This window comes from Dipodomys spectabilis, unplaced genomic scaffold, assembly GCF_019054845.1.
Source record: "Dipodomys spectabilis isolate Male_0828 unplaced genomic scaffold, ASM1905484v1 ptg000174l, whole genome shotgun sequence".
NCBI classification, from domain to species: Eukaryota; Metazoa; Chordata; class Mammalia; order Rodentia; family Heteromyidae; genus Dipodomys; species Dipodomys spectabilis.
The window spans coordinates 4,323,896-4,346,120 of record NW_024870851.1 but is presented as its reverse complement, the minus strand read 5'-3'; the positions used below and the strand labels follow the sequence as shown (position 1 = coordinate 4,346,120).

The following is a 22,225-nucleotide window of genomic DNA, read 5'->3' as shown; positions in this document are numbered from 1 at the left end:
ACATTTCTAATCCAGCTTTTAAATAAATAAATAAATATGTATAATTGTATTGTTATTTTTAGGTATTGTACAGAGGGTTACCATTTCATAAGTCAAATAATAAGTACAGTTCTTTTTTGGACAATGTCACTCTTTCCTATGCTTTCTCCCAGTTTTTCCCTCTCCCATCCTTGCCCACAAGTTCCATAGTTTATTTTCTACATAGTGTATACTGAATACCATGATTGCATCTGTTCATCCTTCCTCCATCCCTTTCTGTGCCCGACTATGTTTTCATTTCCTGGAATTCATTTCAGTAAATAGTATTTTAAATGTCCAGATCTAGTCCAGCTTTTTGATGGTTAATTGGAGATGAAGTCTCAAAGACTTCTGCTGGGACTGGCAGGAAAAAAAAAAAGCTCAGCTTCTTGATCTCAGCCTCCTAATTAGCTAGTGAGCTATTTCTTCTATCTATTTCTTCTCCTCCTCCTCCTCTTCTTCTTCTTTCTTCTTCTTCTTGTACTTCTTCTTGTTCTTCTTCTTCTTCTTCTTCTTCTTCTTCTGCTTCTCCTTCTCCTTCTTTTCTTCTGCTCAGCTTCTTGATCTCAGCCTTCTAATTAGCTAGTGAGCTATTTCTTCAAGCTATTTCTTCTCTTCTTCTTCCTCCTCCTCCTCCTCCTCCTCTTCCTTCTTCTTCTTGCCTGAATTTTATTTTGTTGTAAAGGTGCTGTACTACAGCTTTAAAATTGGGTAGGTTTTGGAAAAGCAGCAGCACTCTTCTGACAGCACCGACAGCACTGACCTAAACACCTTGCACATTTTACCATCACCATTACCTTGTCTGATGGGAACTCCGGATCAGGCTGCCAGTGTTTATATGTTATCATTCAGGGAAGAGAATATCCTGCATCTCACAGTGTCCACTATTCTATAAACAGATAATCACCCATTTGTCTAAGACTATGTTGAAATTTATAAAGTTTTGGGAGAACCAAAGAACTATGCTTTTACACTGCGGGATGACTAGTTCTCAGGAGAAACTCAAGCAGGACATAATGGAACACACTTATAATACTTAGGGTTGAGGCAAGAGGTATGTTTGTTTGAGGCCAGCCTGGGTTAGACAGTGAGTTCCAGACCAGCCTGCCTATAGACCCTGTCAAAAATTTAAAAATAAATAAAATAGCAACAACAACAACAACAAAATAAACAATTACATATTTCTTTTTTATTTGCCTAGAGCCTAGCCCACTTTTCATGTTGTTAATTTCTAGCTAATATTTAACCCATCAAAGCTTTCAGAAATGAGTCATGATTAAGGAAGAGATTTAAGGAAACAGTAGGTTTCTCAAAGATTCTCAACTTCAACAGAAATTCCTGAAGTTCAAGCCTATAAACAGGGTCTACACCTGACAAAAACAAAAAGAACCATATAGATGATTATAGTTTAATGACTTGGGTCACGTGTCAGACATGGGGCAGAGTCCATTTTACAGCCAAAATCTTCTGGATATCACAAATGGGAACAAATCACTAGCCATATGGAAGATGAAAAGCATGACTTGCAAGTTTCTGGCAGATTTGTTAACCAGATGGAAACTAAAACCACTGAGAAAAATATTTATGATTCACAAGGCTTCTGTCATTAGATGAGAAATAATTACAGTACTCATCATTGGAATAAAGAAAAGAAAATATACTTTTGGTGAGCTAGACAAGGGTCTTATTCTTGTACATTGTTTATCTTTCATGAAGAAAAGAAATTCAACCAAAGAAATTTCCTTCCTGAGCATGCAGTCTAAGAATGTTTGTATGCATGCAGACAAATATGCAAATGTGATTGCTCACCTCCCTCAACTCCCCCTTCATCCCCTCCCCCACGCCTATTCCCCTGCAACCAATTCACCTCTTCCATAAGAACTTTGATCTCAGAAAGGTGAGGACTTATGTCTGTGCCTAGCTGACAAATCTCATCAAGGAGGACCTTCTCTCTCTGACCTCAGGGGCATCTTCTCTGAATTAAAAGTTTGAAGGTCACTGACCTCACCACCTCAAGCTCCAAGAGCAACTGGGAAAGTTTTAGCACAACCACCAGCCAGTCCAACAATGGTATTTTCATTTTCAAAAACAAAATGGACTAAACAAATCTCAAGCAAATCTCAAAGCAAATGTAAAACAAATATCATAAATAGGATAACTGGGCTATAAACTTAAGACATATGAATTGAGCTAAACCCAGTATAAATGCTTACACTTTAAATATACATGATTTGTGCTTTGAGTAAATATAATGTGAATCTCTGGTTTCAGAATTTTTGTCAATAGCTTCAATATAATTACAGTTGTTTAATCATAACTCCCAGACCCAAAAGAGACACTATTAGAAAACTAGACCACCATGGCTCAGTTATTACTTGTAATTTTATTTATAAATTAGTTATAATTTAGGTAGCTACATTACCTGAAATATAAAGACCCAATTAATAGTTATCTCACACGTAAATTTCCAGTCAATCAAAATATATGATTATTCTACTTACATTATACTTCCTATGATGGTTAAAAATAAGAATTAGGACTTTTTAAAAGTCTGGAAATTAAAACTTTAGAAGTTTCTAAAACAGAAGCTAAAGAAAATAAAGCTCAGGAAAGTGTCTTTTTTTTCTCTGTCCTAAAAAACAGCAAGATCATACAATAAAATTTAAAAAATTTTTATATGAGAACATTTGCTTAAGATACCTTGAATTTGAGAAATGTCACTTGTAATGTGTAAAAAGTTTACAGAATATATTTGTCACAAGAAGCACCCAGGATTAATACTTACACAACCACCAGCAAGGATTTCTGCTGGAAGTGGAATGGAGCCATCTCTTCTGGTAAATTTGTCTCGGACAAAATCATTAACCTAATTAGGAGGACAATATCAGTTAACCAGAATTCCCAACTAGTTTTTCTAGAGGCACATTGTTGCCTTCCAAGTAAATAACGTATCTCAGAATAAAATTAAAAATTATTAAATGTGTACAAAAGTGTCTTAATAGAGTGCCAGTGCTGGCTGGGTACTAGTAGTTCTTGCTGGTAATCCTAGCTACTTGAGAGGCAAAGATTTAGAAAATCACGGCCAGTGTAAAAAAAAGTTCTTAAGACCCACATCTCAACTAATAACTGGGCATAGTGTCATACAATTATCATCTAGGTATATGTGAAGTATAAATAGAGGAGTCATGGTCTAGACAGCCCAGGAATACCATTGAGACCCTACTTAAAAAATAACAAAGGCAAAATGGCTGGAGGTGTGGCTCAAGTCATAGAGTCCAATTAGTGAGCTTAAAAAGAAGTACCCCCCCCAAAATGTGTGTCAATCTTAGCAGCATCGATTTTAATTTTGTGCTTATAGTAATTTAAATAAATGACATCAACTCAGTAAGAAAAAAAACTTACAGTCAGCTTAATGGCCTTTTCTGGGGCAACTCCTATAAGCTGTGGTATCAGTCCTAGGTAAATAGAATCATTAGCAAATTAGGTTTAAAACAGAAAGACACACAAAACGAAGTATTTTCTTTGTATTATTCATGCATCAAGTATTTCTAGACTTCCATTAAAATGGGAAAAGTGGCTATCCTAAAAACTCTGTATATGCACATAATAATTATTTACAAGTATGACACTATGTTTCTTGAAGCTATACATACTTTCCTTAAGCATGAATTTAAAAAAAAAAAAAACTATCAAACTGGAATTTTTATCCAAAAAGCACTGAGGAAAAAATACAGCCTATGGATTTTCTCAACTCAGGAAACATTACCAACAACAATGAAACCAATTTTCCTCTCTTATTACAACGAACAACATTCAAACTTCCACAGAACTTGAGATATGCTAAAGTTGTATATGGGGAAAACTCCACCCAGGTTTTGTCACAAACAATGCTACCTACATAACAGTATATAGTAGCTCAGTTATAATAGAATACTAACTCCCACAATTTTCTCTTCAGAGAAGCCTTCACTATTCATTTATTCATTATTCATTCAGTATTCATTTATTTAAAGGAAAGCCACAACCACAGAGAAAAGTGCAGTTTTTAGTATCATCTAATGAATATCTCCAGTAAGCAAAAAGCATGCCAATTGTATTTTTATTTACTAGTATATATCCAGTTTAAGACATTTTGAAAAGATTCCTCTCAAAATAAAAGCATTATTCTAAAAAAAGTTAAATTTCCCAGTCTGGCACACTAGAAAAAGAGAAAAATATATAAACAATTCAGCATCTGTAGATATTCATAGGACTCACTTTTCTAAGGCACACAGCTTATCCAAATTGTTAGCTTATATAATTTTGCATACATTTATAAAAGATGCTAACAATAAACATTGTATATCCTTTAAATCTTCTTGCCAAGGGAGAGTGCTTGCACGTTTGCTCACTGCTGGTCTTAAGCCTACTTTGAGGATGCTGCTGAGTGATTTTCCATGAGTTGAGCGCCAACAAGTAATCATGCATACAGGCTACTGTCAGTCAAACTGAATTATCAACGACAAACACAAATCCACACATACCTTTCATGGTTAGCAGGCTGACTTAAAAGAATAAATCAGCAGATGGCAGTCTTAACTTTCTAACCCTCCTGATTATCAGGCACAATTACTTTTCATCTTACTCCCATACAACCATGTCAGCATGTGTATTTGTTTTACAACTTGCCTTAGTAAAGCTCATGGAATTTTAATAAAGTACTGATTTATGTCATTTTATCATTGTTGCCTACAAAGAAATTTAGCTAATCTGTCAACAATTTTGTCAATCATCTGACAAAATAATGGACCAGTTCTAAGCAATATATGACAATCTCAATAATCACAGTTCTCACATACAGGACTCCTACAATCTTCTCCCTAGTATAAAATCTCTCATTTAAAGGATGGATTTTATCATCTCACACCCTGCATAAAGCCAGTATCCCTTCTCACCTAGTTACTATATTGCACACAATTAATATAACATCTAACCCAAATGAAATCTTCTCTAAACAGCTATTCATTGAGAAGGCTAAACTATGCATTGTATATCTAGGTTTCTTCTTATTTTTTAACCTTTCCTTCTTTTTTTACTTTTTACTTAAAAAAATTGATTCTCCCTTATTCAAATCCCAATTAATAGGAAAAAGCAAAGTTTATTGATATTTTCGTCTCCTGCACAGTGATGCATATTTTTCACAAGCTTTCTATGTATACATAACTTACTGCAAAATAAATGTAAATATACTAAACCCTGTAAAATCCTGACACTTATTTTAATTTTTCTAATTTAAATTTTACTGTAAAGGTGATATACAGAAGGGTTGCAGTTATATAAGCTAGGTTTCTTCTTATAATGTAAAACTCTACAAAGGAAAAGAAGTCATTATTTGATAATGAATAATTGGAGATTTCAAAGAAATAAAAAATTTAGGGCTACTGAACACTGATTCCATTAAGTAAATTTTAGATATGAAGGCCTTAAGTCGGCTTAAAGCAAGACTTCATTGGTCAGTCAGCTCTGTGCTGAGGACAATGCACACTTCTTTCCATGGAGTGCAAACTGCAAAGGAATTTAGATTGCTGAATATTTGAACAAAATTAATTATATTTATTCTCGGAACCTAGGTATTTGAGCCTAGTTTGAATTCAAATTTATTCTCTTATTCTACACATAATCCCCCATGAGCATCCTCATGACCTTCTCTATCAACTATCAATAAATCAAAGTTACATTTTTCACTTGACTTTTTGAATATTATGTCAGTTGGAGGTGTTGGTTTTCTCCTGTCCATGAACATAAAGCTTTATTCAGGTCCAGTCTTCCTTTTTGAGGGAGAGATTCTAAGCCAAACTGTTGAATACAACTCAGAATGAGCTAGGGATTAATAAGCCAGGGTGTGTAAACAAACAAGTACAGTAAATTACATAAATGCCCTGGACTTGAGCATGTTGGGAGTATTTTCAAAGAATTTCAAGTGGCGCCCAAAGGGATTAAAAAATTAATCTCCAGCCCCCTCCAAGGAACCCTAAATTCTAATGTAGATGAAAGCCATTCTCTTTCCAAGGAGAACAAGTTCCTACAAAGCCAAGGGGTGAGGGAGAATTCTGCATGGAGTTACAGTCTGTAACGCTGACAACAGTCTATACTCAGTCTAGCGTTGATGTGACAATCTCTTTGCTTTGCTGTGTGTCTGAGCTAAGGGGAAGAAAGGGTAAGAGCCACAGTTTTCTTTCCTTTTTCTTTTTAATTCAGATGACTCATTGGAAAAGACCTACATCTGGCCTCCCTGGAAATGACAAAAAAAATTATATTTCTTTCAGTTGAAACAAGTATATAAATTCACTTTCAAGTAGCAGCCTGGCTTCTACTTTACAGAGAAGCTTCTATTTCTCCTCTTCAATGTACTGGGAAAGAAACTATTTCCGAGCTGCAGACATATGTCTTAGCTTGTAGGGACATGGTAGCCTAGACTCATACTGGGGAAAAACACAGAATCTGGAATCCTAGCAGGAAGAAGAAATACTTGGCAAGACTAATACTGCTAGATACCAGAAAGAATGAAAAAAAGAAAAATGAGCAGAGAAAATAGAAAGCGCCTGAAATAAAATCAATAAATTTAGCTGTGAAACTAGCCTACTTACCCCGGTAGAGTCCAAAGAAGCCCTCATAACGTAAGACCTTCTTAAAACAGTCAAAGCTGTTTTTGTACATCAGTTCCCCAACAACAGAGCCAGTGCCACGCTGGTTTTGCATCCGAGTCTTCACTAGATCTATTGGATACACTGCAGTGGCTCCCACAGCTACAAACAGAACAATTTTCAAACTTAAAAAGAACAAAATTAAATCAGAGTTCATAAAGAAAATATATCTTCACCTGACGGGCGAAAATATAAAACATAAAATTTATTATCACAGAAGACAATTACATTACATTCTTTTATACACTAAGGATGGGACACTTAACAACCCATAAATACAGTTGCTTCATGAAATAACAGTTGGGCTGGAGATATAGCTGATACAGTGCTCACCTAGCATGTGAAAGGCCCTAGATCTGATCCCCAGCAGTCCAAAACCAGAAGAAGAAAAAGAACAAAAAAAGGTGTCAAAAAATGCTCTTTGATATCTTAGGTTTGTGACTTACAAAGTGGATTATCCAGTCATCAGCAACATTAGAGACCCACTCACTTTCCCATAATCACAATTTAAATTATTACATTTTATAACATTCTTTTATATTTTCCATTAGATGCCTAAATATTATGTCAATTACTTCTGAATAACTATGAAATGACTATATATGTAAACTAAGTGACTATAATTTTATAATTTAGTCTACTACTAAAGCAGTTTGGTAAATTAATCACTATTACAACCATACTATTGGAAACAAATTTCAATATGATCCTTATCTCTAGTTATAAAATTTGCTTCAGGAAAAAGCACTATGTTTTAGAATTTTTCAGGGATTGAGATAATTATTATCTGAGCTACAATATTATATTTTTTGAATGTTGGAAACCAAAACAAGCTTTACAATTTCTAAAACTGAGACTGAAAAAATAATACTAATATCAGCAGTTCAGCCTCGTTTTGAAAAAGTTGGAGTATTTTAATCATGCCTTCTAGGTTCTTCTCAACAAAACACTACTATATACTTTCCTTGTAGAGTACTTAATTACAGTCCCTCAAATTTCTGCTGTGAGCAGGGAACAGAAAGGAAGTTCAATTTTGCAAATAAACTACTAATCTATATATTCTTAAGCCAGGAAAAGAGAAAAAAATATATAAGCCAAAACAAAAGTGAATTCCTTTGGGAGGTTGTTTTATTTTATCAGATTCTAGGTTTTGAAATATAAATCCTAGAAAACCAAAGTCTTCATTTTCTACCTACTCCTATGCCTGACCCTATAAACTCAGTCTTACTTTCCATTTTTTCATACTGGCCTTAACCAAAATAATTAAGGTAAGAACAATACTGCACCTCAGACTTTCACATCATTACAAAGGTTTTATCTTGGAGACAGACTGGAGCCAGAGGGGCCACAGCCATGCTATGACATGTCCTCAGATCACAGGTAAAAATAAAGAAAGCCCTGCAGTCGTGACCCCCAAAACAATGAACTGCATCTCTGCTGATCTGTCCAGGTCTAGTGAGATAATATTACATTAACACCCGCCTCAAACAGCACACAGACATGTCACTCACCTCCAGCAACTGAGCCCAGGGTGAATCTGTAAGCAGACTCGGCAACCTGGAGCCAGACAGGCCTGCCTAACCCAGGAGATTGCTGTGGGAAAAAAAGAAACATGGAAATGCATACAGCAAATGAAAACAGCTACAATATGACTATCCCAAAATAAGAAAAAGCAAAACCTGAAAGTAATATTGTTCATGACTTAACCTCTTCTCTGAAAGAACAAACTAAGATATTTACCTAGTTAAAATGAAAAGCAGTAGAATCATGGCTTTTTGCTTTTGTTTTGAGAGTACTCCTATTATTCGAATACACAGGAGTTTTTCTTATCTTTAACAAGTCTCTTAATGTATCAGTTATTGACTACTATTTGGGAACAAACCATTATTTTCCAGAAGTATAGTTTTTAGGTAAACAAGTATTTCAGGTATAAAATCTTTTTCCCTTTTTTAACTTAGAAGTTTGAAATCTTTCTGAAATGTATAAAAAAATCCTGATACCTAAATTGGACAGTACTAATGATAACCTAAAATGTCTACTGTGAAATAAAAAAACAAAAGCAAAGTAAAAAATTCTACTATGATTCAGAATGTACTTCACAGGCATCCTATAAATCACCTAAAATAATTTGTATAAGGTCAATGTGTCAGTCTAGTTCTTAAATACTTTCATTATAAAAATAGCTGCTTTATTATGTAAGCAGACCGAAACAAAGGAATATTATTAAGAAGCTTTAAAAAGTATCAGATTGAAATGAACCTTAAAAAAAAGAAGCTGGAAGTGTGGCTCAAGCACTAGAGCACATACCACATACTACACAAGTATAAAGTCCTGCTGACTTCTAACAGAAGGAAGGGAGGGAGAGAGGGAAAGAGGGAGGGAGGGTGGGAGGGAGGGAGGGAGGGAAAATAGTGAGAAAATGAAATAGTAGTAGCCAGAGTCAGGCCTGAAATCCCAGCAGTGGCAGAGAGAACACAAGTTCAAGACTAGGCTGGACTGCACAATAAGAATGTGCCTCAAGTGCTGTGGCTCAAGTGGTAGAGTGCTGGCCTTGAGCTGAAGAGTTGAGGGACAGTGCCCAGGCCCAGAGTTCAGGCCCCATGACCGGACCCAAAAAAACAAAAAAGAATGTATCTCAAGGAAAAAAAAGACAAACTAAAATATAATAATGGCCTGGAGGTATATATAGCTCAAAGCTAGCACACTTGTCTAGCATGCTCAAGTACCTAGGGCTGATTCCCAGCACCATCAACAAATAAAAACCAAGAAAGCACATTAAAAGTTTTGGATAGCCTGGGTGCTGGTGTGTCTCATACCTGTAATTCTAGCTATTCACAGGGCTGGTTCAAAGCCAGCCCAGGTACGAAAGTCTGTGACACTCATCTCCAATTAACCACCAGAAAACTGGAAGTGGTGCTGTTCCTCAAAGTAATAAAGTCCTAGCCTTGAGCAAAAAGAGCTCTGGGACAGCACTTAGGCCCAGAGTCAAGCCCCATGACCAATAACAAAAACAAAAAAAAAGAATCTGTTGGTTGCGTGCTACTCAGAAGGCTGAGATCTGAGTGCTATCCTTGAGCAAAAGAAGCTTAGGGACAGGTCCAGACCCTGATTTCAAACCCCAGGACAAGCAAAAAAAAAAAAAAAAAAAAAGCTGAATTAAAATTTGTAGTCAAGTCAGGTGTGAGGGAGTAATCCCAGTTACTCAGGAGATTGAAGCAAGAGTTTGAGCGCACAGGTTGGGTACTGTGGATAAACACCCGTAATCCTAGCTATTTAGGAGATCGAGATCAGGGAGATCACAGTTTGATACTAACCTAGGCAAAATGGTTAGGAGTGGTAGACTGCTTGCCTAGTAAGCACAAGACCCTGAGTTCAAACACCAGTAGTTCTTTCTCTTTCTCTCTCTCTCTTTCTCCATACACACACACACACACACACACACACACACACACACACACACACACACACACACACACACACACACACACACACACACACACACACACACAGTTCAAGGCCAGCCTGTGCTATATGGTGAAAGTATTTCTTTTGTGTTCTCTCTCTCTCTGTTTTGCTCTTTGCTCTATCTCTCTTTTACAGACTCTCCCTCTCTGTCTCTGTCTCTCTCCCTCTTACACACACAGGTGTTTTTTTTTTCATAATATGAAAAAACTATGGTCTCAAATAAGTTTTACATAGTACAAATTTCCTTATTCATCTAAAAGGTTTCTTCTCTGTCTAACCACATACATTTTTCTTTCTAGTCCTTTTCTTCAAAGAATGGCTATAAGCCCTACAAAGTCCTATGAAAACAGAAGGATTATATGATGCTTTAATTCTCAGTTAAAACATCTTAAAGTATAAATACTCAAATAACTTTTGTCAGAAATGTCACCTCCATTTCTATTAAATAGCATTTGTAAGAAAACATACAATATATGGTTACCAAGATGTTTCCCCTAAGGCTTAGTTATTGCTGCAAGTTATTGTTCACTTCTTTTAAGTATGTAAATTAATGTAATTAATGCTATATATTTCATATCATGAATATTCATAAATGGATTGCTACTATAGCTATCATCCCTATTAATGACTGTGTACTGAATTTTTAACATTTAGACTGAAAGAAAACACTCAGTACTAAGAAGATCCCCTACTGCGAACAAATAGGCCAAAGGAAAAGGCACTCTTTTGCTTAAGGTTATGATTATGATCATGAAGCTTGATATTTAACAAGGTTAATTAAGTGTTTTTCAAAGCAAAACAAGAGGTGAGAATCTTAAATGATTTTTAACTGGCTCCCGAAGCATTATGTGTATGATAAGGAGTGAGTTCAAATGAGATTTAGACAGGAGATCATGTCAGTGAATAAGTCAAGCAAGCTGCCCAGATCAAGAGGCTTCATATATCATGTTGACCCAATAAAGAGAATGCTTCTTCCAAATGATAAACTACTGGTGGGCATATGCCAAAGGATAGATGAAATCAATTTTATACTAAGCACTAAAGGTTAGATTCTGCATTAACTAAATGTATGGCTGCATAGCCACAAGCAAAATAAAATTCTATCTGCAAAGCACATCTAGGATTTTAATACTCCTCTAATATTCTCTGGGCCTTACAAAGTAAGATTAAAACCAAAAAGTGTATCAGTATAGGAGAAGATAAGGAGGAAAATAAAGCATTTATACCTATATATGATATAGAGAAATGTAGATATAGACATTTCCCTAAAAGCTAAATAACATATATACTTTTCTCTAAGAAGGAATTAATGTGTTTAAAGGAACAACTACTTAGGTAAATCACTAATAAGTAAATAATCTTCTCGTTTTTGAGAACAGATTTGCATTTATAGTAAAACGTATCACAGGTAACAAGTAGAAAGATCTGGGTGGAAAAAAGAATGTTCAGTAGACTGTAAAGCTTTCCTCTGTGTACCTACAAATCTAAACTTCAAAGAATCTAAAGCCCACTAGAAAGTACACTACCCAATGAATCAAAGTCCTATAACTAAGTAATGCAATAGATAAAGTACAGTTAAAATCATTTAAATAATACTTTGACAAAATACAACCCAGCTTACTTTGAGTAGTCTATAGTTTTAATATAATTAGCATAAAAACAAAAACATTTTAAAAATAAAACAAGTCCATCATAGATCATTTACTTTTTCCTACAGTTGAAAAGTTAATTGTGTAAGACAGAAAAGTAAAAGAAAAAGTTCGTTTACCCATTCTCACACAGGACCAAATCTAGTCTTTAACTTTGTTTTTAACCTCCTCCAAACTGTTAGAAGCTCCAAAAATGTTTATACCCTTTTCTCTGCACCCTACTCCCTTTCCCCCCTCTTTTTTTATAAACATACTTCCCTTCAACCAAAATTTCTGCTTTTTGGTGCTGATGACTCATGCCTGTAATCCTAGCCAGACCAGGCAGAAAAAGTCCATGAGATCCTTACCTCCAATTAACCACCAAAAAGCCAAGTGTGTGGCTCAAGTGGGAGAGTACCAACCTTGATTGAAAAGGCTAAGTAAAAGCAACAGACTCTGAGTTTGAGCCCCAGTACTGGTAACAGCAACAACAACAAAAATATGTTTTCTCATTCTAGGTCATTTCTATTCCACAAAATAACTATCCAGGAGTTTCTAATTTTTGGTTACTGCGAATACTGCTACTACAAACAATATTGAATATGTCTTTTCTTTTTTGCCGGTCCTAGGCTTTAACTCTGGGCCTGGGCACTGTCCCTGAGCCTCTTCGTGCTCAAGGCTAGCACTCTACCACTTAAGCCACAACACCACTTGCAGCCTTTTCTGAGTAGCCTACTGGAAATAAGCACCTTGGGGACTTTTCTGCATAGGCTGGCATTGAACCTCAATCCTCAGATCTCAACCTCCTGAACAGCTAGGATCAAAGGCATGAACCACCAGTGCCCAGCTTGGATATGTCTTTTAACACCTATAATACTCATTCTGGTGAGGATTATATCTGGAAGAACCAAGAAGATAGTTGTTTCTTCACAGTAGTTTATGTAACAGTTTTCAAAGTTGTGCCAGCAGTTTTGAGTTTTTATTTTTCCACTTCCTAAATAATATATCCCTGTCAGTATAATTTTACAATTTTATAATTTGGATAAAATAGCATCTCAATGTAGTATTAATGTGTTTTCCCTGTTAATATTAAATAATATTCAACTTTTCCTCTCTCTGCCTCCTTTATCTCCCTCTCTCTTTCTCTCTCTGTCTCTCTGTCTCTTTCTGTCTCTCTGTTTCTCTGTCTCTCTGTCTCTCTCATTTTTGCTAGGTACTATCCCTCCTGAGCTATTCTTCTCTCAAGGCTGGGTGCTCTACCACTTGAGCTACATCTCTATTTCCATCTTTTTGGTGGTTAATTGAAGATTAGATCTCACTGACTTTCCTATTTGGGCTGGCTTTGAACCACAATCCTCAGATTTCAGCCTCCTGAGTATCAGCTAGGATTACAGACATGAGCCACCAGTGCCCAGGGTACTTTTCTCTCTTTAAGGCCTTTTACCTATTTTCAACTAGCTGTCTCTTTTGTTCATAAATTCATAGAATTTCATTTCATAATCTTTTATTTTTTGAGACACTGTCTTAAGTATGTAGCTGAGACTAGCCTGGAATTCATGATCCTCCGACCTCAGCCTTAAGCCTCCGACTTCTGAGTGCTAGGATTACAGACAAATTACAGGCCTGAGATAGCACTCCCTGATTATTACATATTCTGGATACAAATCCTCTAACACTTAAATGCTAAATGTATTTCAAATGTCTCTCTACTATGTAGCATGTCCTTTAGCTATTTTTGTAATATACTGTGATGAATAAACCTTCTCAAATTTAATGAAGTTCAATTTATTAATCTTTTTCATTGGATGACTGGTGTTTTATAGTCCTTTTATAAAATCTCTGCTTATCCCTAGATCAGGAATATAATCTTCTGTGTTATCTATTATCTTTAACATTCAAAACAGTCCAACTGAGATATAGAGAGTAAGGATTTATTATCTGTCATTAATTAAATTTAAAAAATAACTGGTAGAATCTTATCCAGCACAAAAAATTAAAAAGCAAAATGTTTTAGGCAATAAAAAAGAAAATACAAAATCACTCTCCTTAATGAAGGAATTGGGTCACATACTTATTGCAGCTAATTTTGAAGTGGGCTAATATTTCCCAAATTCAAATAGTAAAAAAAAAAAAAAGCAGTTAACTTTGCTGTATGTTTAGTAGGTGACAGTCGTAAGTACATTATCTCACATCATTTTCTTTTTTCTTTCAAATTTTTTATTGTGATTAAGTGGTTACGTAATTTCCCAAATTTCACAGTATTGTGGGATAGTGATGCTCAGTTAAAGTCACAAACACATTCTAACTTTCCTGGAGCAAATTATCTATCACGGTCTATAACATTTATGACTTCTATGAGCTTAGCGATACAGTTATTTCTTCCACATTGGGTGGTATGTATATTTCTTTTGTTTTGCATAGCATCATTTTCACAATAATCCTGTCAAATGGAAAACAATGCACCAATCTAATCATGAGGAAACAGAAGGATGTTAGGAATCAGTGCCAAAACTCTTCTTCGTTGCCTCCCTCCTCACTTTTATTTCTGAACTCTCAGGAACCTTTTAGTTCCAGAACTATTTTCTTAACAACTTTGGTAGGCTGAGATAACAATAATACTTATTTTTTTCTTCCTTTAATATTTAAAATTTCAAGTCAACTCCTATAGGGAAACACTATACACTAACAATAAATAATCATGTACAATTGGTCTTCTGTATCTGTGAGTTTCAGCCATGTGTGGGAAAACACTGCATCTACAGCCAGATACCTGGATTCCTAATACTTGAAAGGCTGAGGTAGGGGAATTATGAGTTCAAGGCAAGTCTGGGTTATATAATGCGTTTGAGAGCAGCCTGGGCCGCATAGTAAGTCTGTCTCAAAATTTCCTTTAAAAATCTATCTAGCAGCTAGCAATGTGGCTTAGTGGTAGAGTGTTTGCCTAGCATGCAAGAAGCCCTGGGTTCAATTCTTCAGTACCATATGAACAGAAAAAGCCAGAAGTAGCACTGTGGCTCAAGTGGTAGAGTGCTAGTCTTGAGCAAAAGAAGCTCAGGGACAGTGTCCAGGCCCTGAGTTCAAGCCCCAGGACTGGTAAAAAAAAAAAAATAAAAATAAAAAAAATAATAATCTAGTTATCTCTATACTGAACATTCATACACTTTTTGTCTTCAAATAAAAAGTACTGACACAGCATGTACATTGTCATTAGATATGATAAATAACCTAGGAATGATCTAAAATACATAGGAGGAGGCATGTGCTATTTTAAATATAGGATGTGAGTATCCACAGATTTTGTTATCCATTAGAGTCTGGGAACCAAGGAATAGCCAGCCATACTCCTAGTTTGACTACTAGTTTGAAAAAGTATAAAGTCACATAGGAATAGCTATAGTTAATATATTATAACTCCATGAACCAAAGAATTCTAAAAATTGAGTACTAGTGTATTATCTTGAAATTGTTAAGACACCGTAGCCTACGTGACTACCTTTGAGTTTACCATAAATCTGAAATAGGTTAAATGAAGAAAATTTTTTCAAGATTAAAACTTGAAGAAAGTTTATTCTACTACTTTGGTTCTGTTAAAACTAGGCATATTTCCTTTCTTCTTCTTCCTTTTTATGTACACAGGCAAGCACTCCACTAATGGCCTACATAACCAGTCCAAAAACTTAGGCATAGTATTCTATTCGGTCCTAGTCTGCATTCATCACAAAAATTTAAATGCTATAAAGGAAAAAGGAGAATAAATGTAAAACTGTAAAACTCATTGATCACACTTTACAGAATGCAAGACCTTAAATGAAAAATTCTTGAAAGTATTTAAAGGTACTCATTTTAATAAATGGGGAAATTGAGGCCCAGAGAAACTTGTATCAGATTTCAAAGACAGTAAAGATTAGATTTCACAAGAATTATTAATTGCCATTAGTTGAATCTTTTTGTTCTGTTTTGTGCTAGGGATTGAACCCAAGTCCAGGAATCCTTCTTAAATAATCTTCATAAATGTGGTTCTATGAAATTTTAAAGACTTATGACTTTTTTGGGGTTTTATTTTCTCAGGTATTATTTCTTTTTTGTTGTTGTTGTTGGTCATGGGGCTTGAACTTTGGGCCTGGGTGCTATCCTTGAGCTCTTCAGCTCAAGGAGAGGGCTCTACCACTTGAGCCACAGTGCCACTTCCTGTTTTCTGGTGGTTAATTGGAGGTAAGAGTCTCATGGACTTTCCTGCCTGGGCTAGCTTTGAAGCTTGATCCTCAGATCTCAGCCTCCTGGGTCCAGCACCTGGCCTCAGGTATTATTTCTATAATTTACAGGAAAAATAAATATAAAATATTAACTTTTATTTCTTTATACAACTTTCAGTAGTAACAGTACCCAATGTATCTAAGATGTGAAACAGAAAATGCAGCGTCTAGCATTTTATGTTTTAAAATGTCCCAAATGTCCCTACCAGATCTCTAGAGATTCCCTGTGCAATCCCAGTTAGAAGGGCAGAGAAAGCACTCCACTGTCTAGAGAACCAAAGAAGAAAAGAGTAGTAGCAGCCATTACCTAAAAATGTGACAAGACATATGAGTGCATGCAAGCATCATAAAAAGTCTTATTTCAGAACTGCCACTGAAGACAAGCAAATCATCTCACATCTGTTTGAGGGTTCACACAGCAGCAGGGTAATATCACCTTTCTAAGAACAATGATGAGGAATGAGGAATGTGATGCTTACCAAATTTCTGATTTTTCAGATTTGACCTTTCAGAAAATTGACAGGGGGCTGGGAAGGTGGCTCAGTGGTAGAGCGCTTGCCTTGCATGCTCAAGGCCCTGGGTTCGATTCCTCAGCACCACATAAGAAAAAAGAAAAAAGCCGGAAGTGGCGCTGTGGCTCAAGTGATAGAGCGCTAGCCTTGAGCTGAAGAGCTGAGGGACAGTGCCCAGGCCCAGAGTTCAGGCCCCACAACCGGACCCCCCCCCCCCCCAAAAAAAAAAAAAAACAGAAAATTGACAGGAATAGAACATAAAGGTAGAGAAGGTTCATAGTGCTAGGTCAAATCTGAATTCCAAAATGAAAATTTATCAAAAAAAACAAAACAAAAAACAACTAAAGTAAAGCAAAAGGGGTATGTGGCTCAAGTGGTAGAGCACCCACCCAGCAAGCATGAAGGCCTGAGTTTGAACCCCTGTACCTTAAAAAAAAAATTGTCAAAAGTAAGAAATGTAAAAAAAAAGTGAGGGCTGGGAAGGTGGATCAGTGGTAGAGCGCTTGCCTCGCATGCATGAGGCCCTAGGTTGGATTCCTCAGCACCATATAAGCAGAAAAAGCCAGAAGTGGTGCTGTGGCTCAAGTGGTAGAGTGTTAGCCTTGAGCTGAAGAGCTGAGAGACAGCGCCCAGGCCCATAGTTCAGGCCCATGACCGACAAAAAAAAAAAAAGAAAAAAGTGAATAGCAGAAAAACTGACAAAGAATGAAATTAAATTGTTTTCATTTTTTTACTTTTTTTTTTGTTTGTCAATTGTGGGGCCTGGGTGCTGTCTCTGAGCTCTTCAGCTCAAGGCAAGTGCTCTACCACTTGAGCCACAGCACCATTTCCAGTTTTCTGGTTGTTTAATGGAGATACGAGGCTCATAGACTTTCCTGCCCAGGCTGGCTTTGAACTTTGATCCTCAGATCTCAGCCTCCTGAGTAGTTAGGATTACAGGCATGAACCTGTTCCTGGCTGTTAACATTTTATTTTTATTTTATTTTATTTATTTATTTATATTTATTATTTATTTATTTATTTAAATTATTTTTGGGTCAGGTCGTGGGGCCTGAACTCTGGGCCTGGGTGCTGACCCTCAGCTCTTTAGCTCAAGGCTAACCAAGGCTAACGCTCTACCACTTGAGCCACAGCGCCTCTTCCAGCTTTTTTCTTTTTCTTTTTGCTTATGTGGTGCTGAGGAGTTGAACCCAGGGCCTCATGCATGCAAGGCAAGTGCTCTACCATTGAGCCACCTTCCCAGCCACAGCTGTTAACATTTTAAATAAGCTAAATACTTTATTTCAGATTTTTTTTTTTTTTTGCTAGTCCTGCGGTTTGAACTCTGGGCCTAGCTACTGTCCCTGAACTCCTTTTGATCAAGGCTAGCACTCTACCACTTGAGCCACAGCTCCACTTTTGGCTTTTTCTATGATTTAATTGGAGATAAGAGTCTCACAGACTTTCCTGTCCAGACTAGCTCGATTCTCAGATCTCTACCTCCTGAGTAGGTAGGATTACAGGCTTGAGTCACTGGTGCCCACCTATTTCAGATTTTTTTAAGTTTAATTTTAAGTGCTGGGGATTGAACCTAGCTTTTCATGTATGCTACTCAAAAACTCTACCACAGAAATTCACTCCAGTTCCTGAATTATAAATATAATTAACTTCACGATAGCAATAGTGATAGAAACATTAACACTGTAAAATGTTTCTTTTGAAATGAAAAGTTTCAAAATTCAAGAACAAATTTTCACCAATTATACTAAACATATAAAGCCAAATGCCAGTGGATCACACTTATAATCCAAGTTAGACAGCTGAGATCCAGAGGTCTGAGGTGTAAAGCCAGTCCTAGAGGAAAAAGTCTACAAGATTTCATCTCCAAAATAACAAGCAAAAAAGCAAGGCTGGAGGTATGACTCAAATGGTAGAGTACCAGCTAAGCAAGTCTAAGGCCCTGAATTTAAACCACAAACTTCTCCCCTACAGTGATAAAGCATATGTAAGTATTTAAGTTCAGTAAGAACTCTTTAAACATTTGAATGTCTCAAGATTTTTTTTTGTAATTTCACAAAATTTTACTTTAAAAAAAATCACTAAATTTGAATAAATCCATTTAGTTTTAAAAGATCTGAAAACTCATAATGGAAATAAACTTTGATGGTAGCACATAGTTTTTTTTGGCACAAAAGAAGCTATACTACAATAGGTTACAGGCTCATTTAATCTGCAGGGAGCTCTATTACACACTAAGCAAACAATTAAAGTATTACCATAAATGTAGATATAAAAGCTCTCTTTCCCATTTTTGGTTTGCTTCAACAGAGCACAAAAGTTCTTATTCATTATGTAAAGTGGACCTGAGAATTTTAATTAATTTCAGAAGCAGAATCATCATTCCACAGAGCTCAAGTAGAAAAAGATTTCTTATCAAATCGTCCCAAGGTGAACCACATTTAAGTGCCTTGTGATTTCCTCACTAACTCATCTGGTAAAGGAGAATGATAAGAAGCTCACAGGTCCTTCCAGAGGTGTGTGACCATTCGCTACAATTGAAGCTTCCTAAAAACTGCTAGGGCTCAAACTATGAGTTTTTTTGTTTTTTGGGTTTTTTTTTGGTCCGGTTGTGGGGCCTGAACTCTGGGCCTGAGCACTGTCCCTCAGCTCTTCAGCTCAAGGCTAGTGCCCTACCACTTAAGCCACAGCGCCACTTCCAGCTTTTTTTCTTTTTGCTTATGTGGTGCTGAGGAATCGAACCCAGGCATGCAAGGCAAGCGCTCTACCACTGAGCCAACTTCCCAGCCCCACACTATGGGTTTTTATAAATGAAACCAAAAGTTTCTGTTTAAAGCAAGACTTTAAATCATTCCATTCTACTAAATAAGGTAATTTTATGGGATTTGCTTTTGCCTAATATGTATAAAGTTAGAAATGGAACCGTTATTAACCAACCTTACACATCTAAAGATGGTTACCCTTTGGGGAAGAACACAAAGGTGTAATGTCTCTGAACATTTAAAATACGATTAGTTATTAGAGATAAAATAGCCCTCTTCTATTTTCAGGGATATTCTGAACAAAGCGATTTCCAATTTTGTTTTTCCCTACTACTAATGGAGATGACAATTTTTTTTAACGCTGCTTAAAAAAAACAAACAAACTATTTATTGCAGTGAATTCCAGGAAATGGAAACCTGGTTTTGTTGTTGATAGTGATAGTGGTGGTGTAGTGTTTGCTTTGTTTTTTTTTTTTTCTTCCTTTGGGGGAACATGAGGGGTGTAGAAAGGGAGGGAGTAGGGTGAACAAATGCAACCATGCTATTCAGTATACACTATGTGGAAATGACCTATGTTACTTGGCAGCGATGGGAGAGGGAAACTAGGGGAAAGTAAAGGAAGGGGTAGCCTGTCAATTTATGACATACATCACAATACCTTAATAGTAACAATATAATTACTTTTTTTTTTTTTTTTGGGTCCAGTTGTGGGGCCTGAACTCTGGGCCTGGGCGCTGTCCCTCAGCTCTTCAGCTCAAGGCTAGCACTCTACCACTTGAGCCACAGCACCACTTCTGGCTTTAAGCCTTGAGCTGAAGAGCTGAGGGACAGCGCCCAGGCCCAGAGTTCAGGCCCCACAACCAGACCCAAAAAATAAATAAGTAAAAATGAAAAACTTACACATGTATACATAAGCAATTTTTAATCATCAACATTTTAAAAAATAATAATATTTCTTTAAAAATGTAATAAGTCACTCTAGATATTAACGCACAGAGAGACTAAAGGAGGATATTCTTTTTGTTTGTTTTGTGGGGTTTTTTTGGTCATGGAGCTTGAAGTCTGGGACTGGGCACTGTTTCTGAGCTCTTCAGCTCAAGGTAAGCACTCTACCACTTGAGCCACAGCACCACTTCCAGTTTTCTGGTGGTTTATTGGAGATAAGAGCCTCATGGTCTTTCCTGCCAGGTTAGCTTTGAACCATGATCCTGAGATCTCAGCCTCCTGAGTAGTGAGGATTACAGGCATGAGCCACTGGCACCTGGCCAAAGGAGATATTCTTAGGAGAGGAATACAAAGGCAATATGCCTATGTGCATCTGATCAAATAAAATAATATTTATTAAAATGACTCCAGAAAATGGAAACAAGAGGTTTTTTCTCTTTGGTGTGTTGCTGTTTTTGTTTTATTTTTGTCTTTCTTGTTGTTTAGTTATCTTTGGGAGGGTAAGCAGGGGCACAGAAATGGAGGGACAAAGAGTGAACAAATGCAGCAGTGGTACTCACAGATAATATGTTGAAAATGAACAATACAACTTGTGTATGGGGACAGAAGGGAAAAACTGGGAGAGAGAGAGGGAAAAGGTGACCTTGTACAAAAAGAAATGTACTCACCACCTGACTTATATAACTGTAACCCTTCTACATATCATCTTTATAAAACAATAAAAAGAAAATATGCTAACAAAAATGTAAAAGTCAAAGTTTTCTTTCTAATTAGACATGTTTCCTTTTCTCTTATAAGCTATAAGGCACTATCTCAGTGAATAAGAAATGTGCTGTTAAAACCTTATAAATCTCAGCTTCATGATACAAGGAACCTAACACTAACCTTTAAAAATTAGACAAATGAATGGAAAATATGCTAATTCCAATGGAAAGGAAGTCAACCCATGCCTATTTCAACTCTTATTCTTTTACCTTTTTAAGGCAAAAGAACAAAGCAAAATCACAAATCTAGGAATCCCATAAAAATATTCTGAGGATGAGGGTAACTCACGTAAGTAAAATTGGGAGTTAAGTCTTTCTCAAAAAGTTGTTTTCACAACAATCAGAAGTTTTAGGTTTGCTGTGCACATATTATTTCAGCATTTTTAAGGTAATTATTTTTATAAGACTGCTTTTACCTGTCTCTGGAGTTCTGCCAGGTTGTAAGGTAAGGCCCCCTCAGCCAATGGAGCTATTCTCTCAATATCTGCCAATGTCAAGCGCCTTAAAGGAATAATATAGAAACAAGTAACTGTTAGACACTGACCGACACTGACCAACTCCTTGCATAGAGAACATCTTTCCTTTAAAAAAAGTTAACTGCAATTTAAAAGTGTTAAGTGTCATTTCATTAGTCACACAAATCATTTTGGTAAGAAAAAATAATCTTCAGACCCTGTCTGCAACAACATTCTAGAGAAATAATGCTGGAATACACAAAATTAATGACTTTAGCAATAGATATTAAAAGCAAAAGAATAATTCTTGCCAGAAGCAAAGGACAGCTACCCACAGGCCACACATGCTCAATATATTTTCCACAGGATATAATGCACAGGCATAAAGTATAAGGTATCCTAGAAAATAGGATAGATACAAAACTAAGGAAGGCACAAGAATAAGAGGAATTGTTAAAATATATTTTAACTGTATTTTTTAACTATCTTTCAAATACTTTGAGTTTTGAACAAAATGAACGCACTATTGTTCCCAAAAATTTACTTTAAAAAATATACATTCTGTGAACCAACTAAAAGGTCACCTTAGATTTGATAAAAGTATTTTGAAAGTATTATTTTATAGAGGTTCAAAACCTGTGTCAAATATGTAAATTATACATGGATATAACAGCCTGGTATTTCATGCTAATCATCAAGTTATGGATATGTAAGATTGCTGAAATATTTAGCATTATATCTAG

The 22,225-nt window shown here is 36.1% G+C and overlaps 1 protein-coding gene across 2 annotated transcripts in view; it reads right to left on the bottom strand.

Moving 5' to 3' along the window:
* Slc25a12 (solute carrier family 25 member 12) overlaps positions 1–22,225 on the bottom strand; it is a 95,369-nt gene that overhangs the window by 19,105 nt on the left and 54,039 nt on the right. For both annotated transcript variants that reach the window (XM_042694124.1, XM_042694125.1), the window contains 5 exons: positions 21,444–21,528; positions 8,213–8,294; positions 6,645–6,803; positions 3,421–3,473; positions 2,804–2,884 (listed from right to left, as the gene is read on the bottom strand). In XM_042694124.1, coding sequence (XP_042550058.1) covers positions 2,804–2,884; positions 3,421–3,473; positions 6,645–6,803; positions 8,213–8,294; positions 21,444–21,528 — 460 coding nt within the window. The remainder of the gene's footprint in view (positions 1–2,803; positions 2,885–3,420; positions 3,474–6,644; positions 6,804–8,212; positions 8,295–21,443; positions 21,529–22,225) is intronic.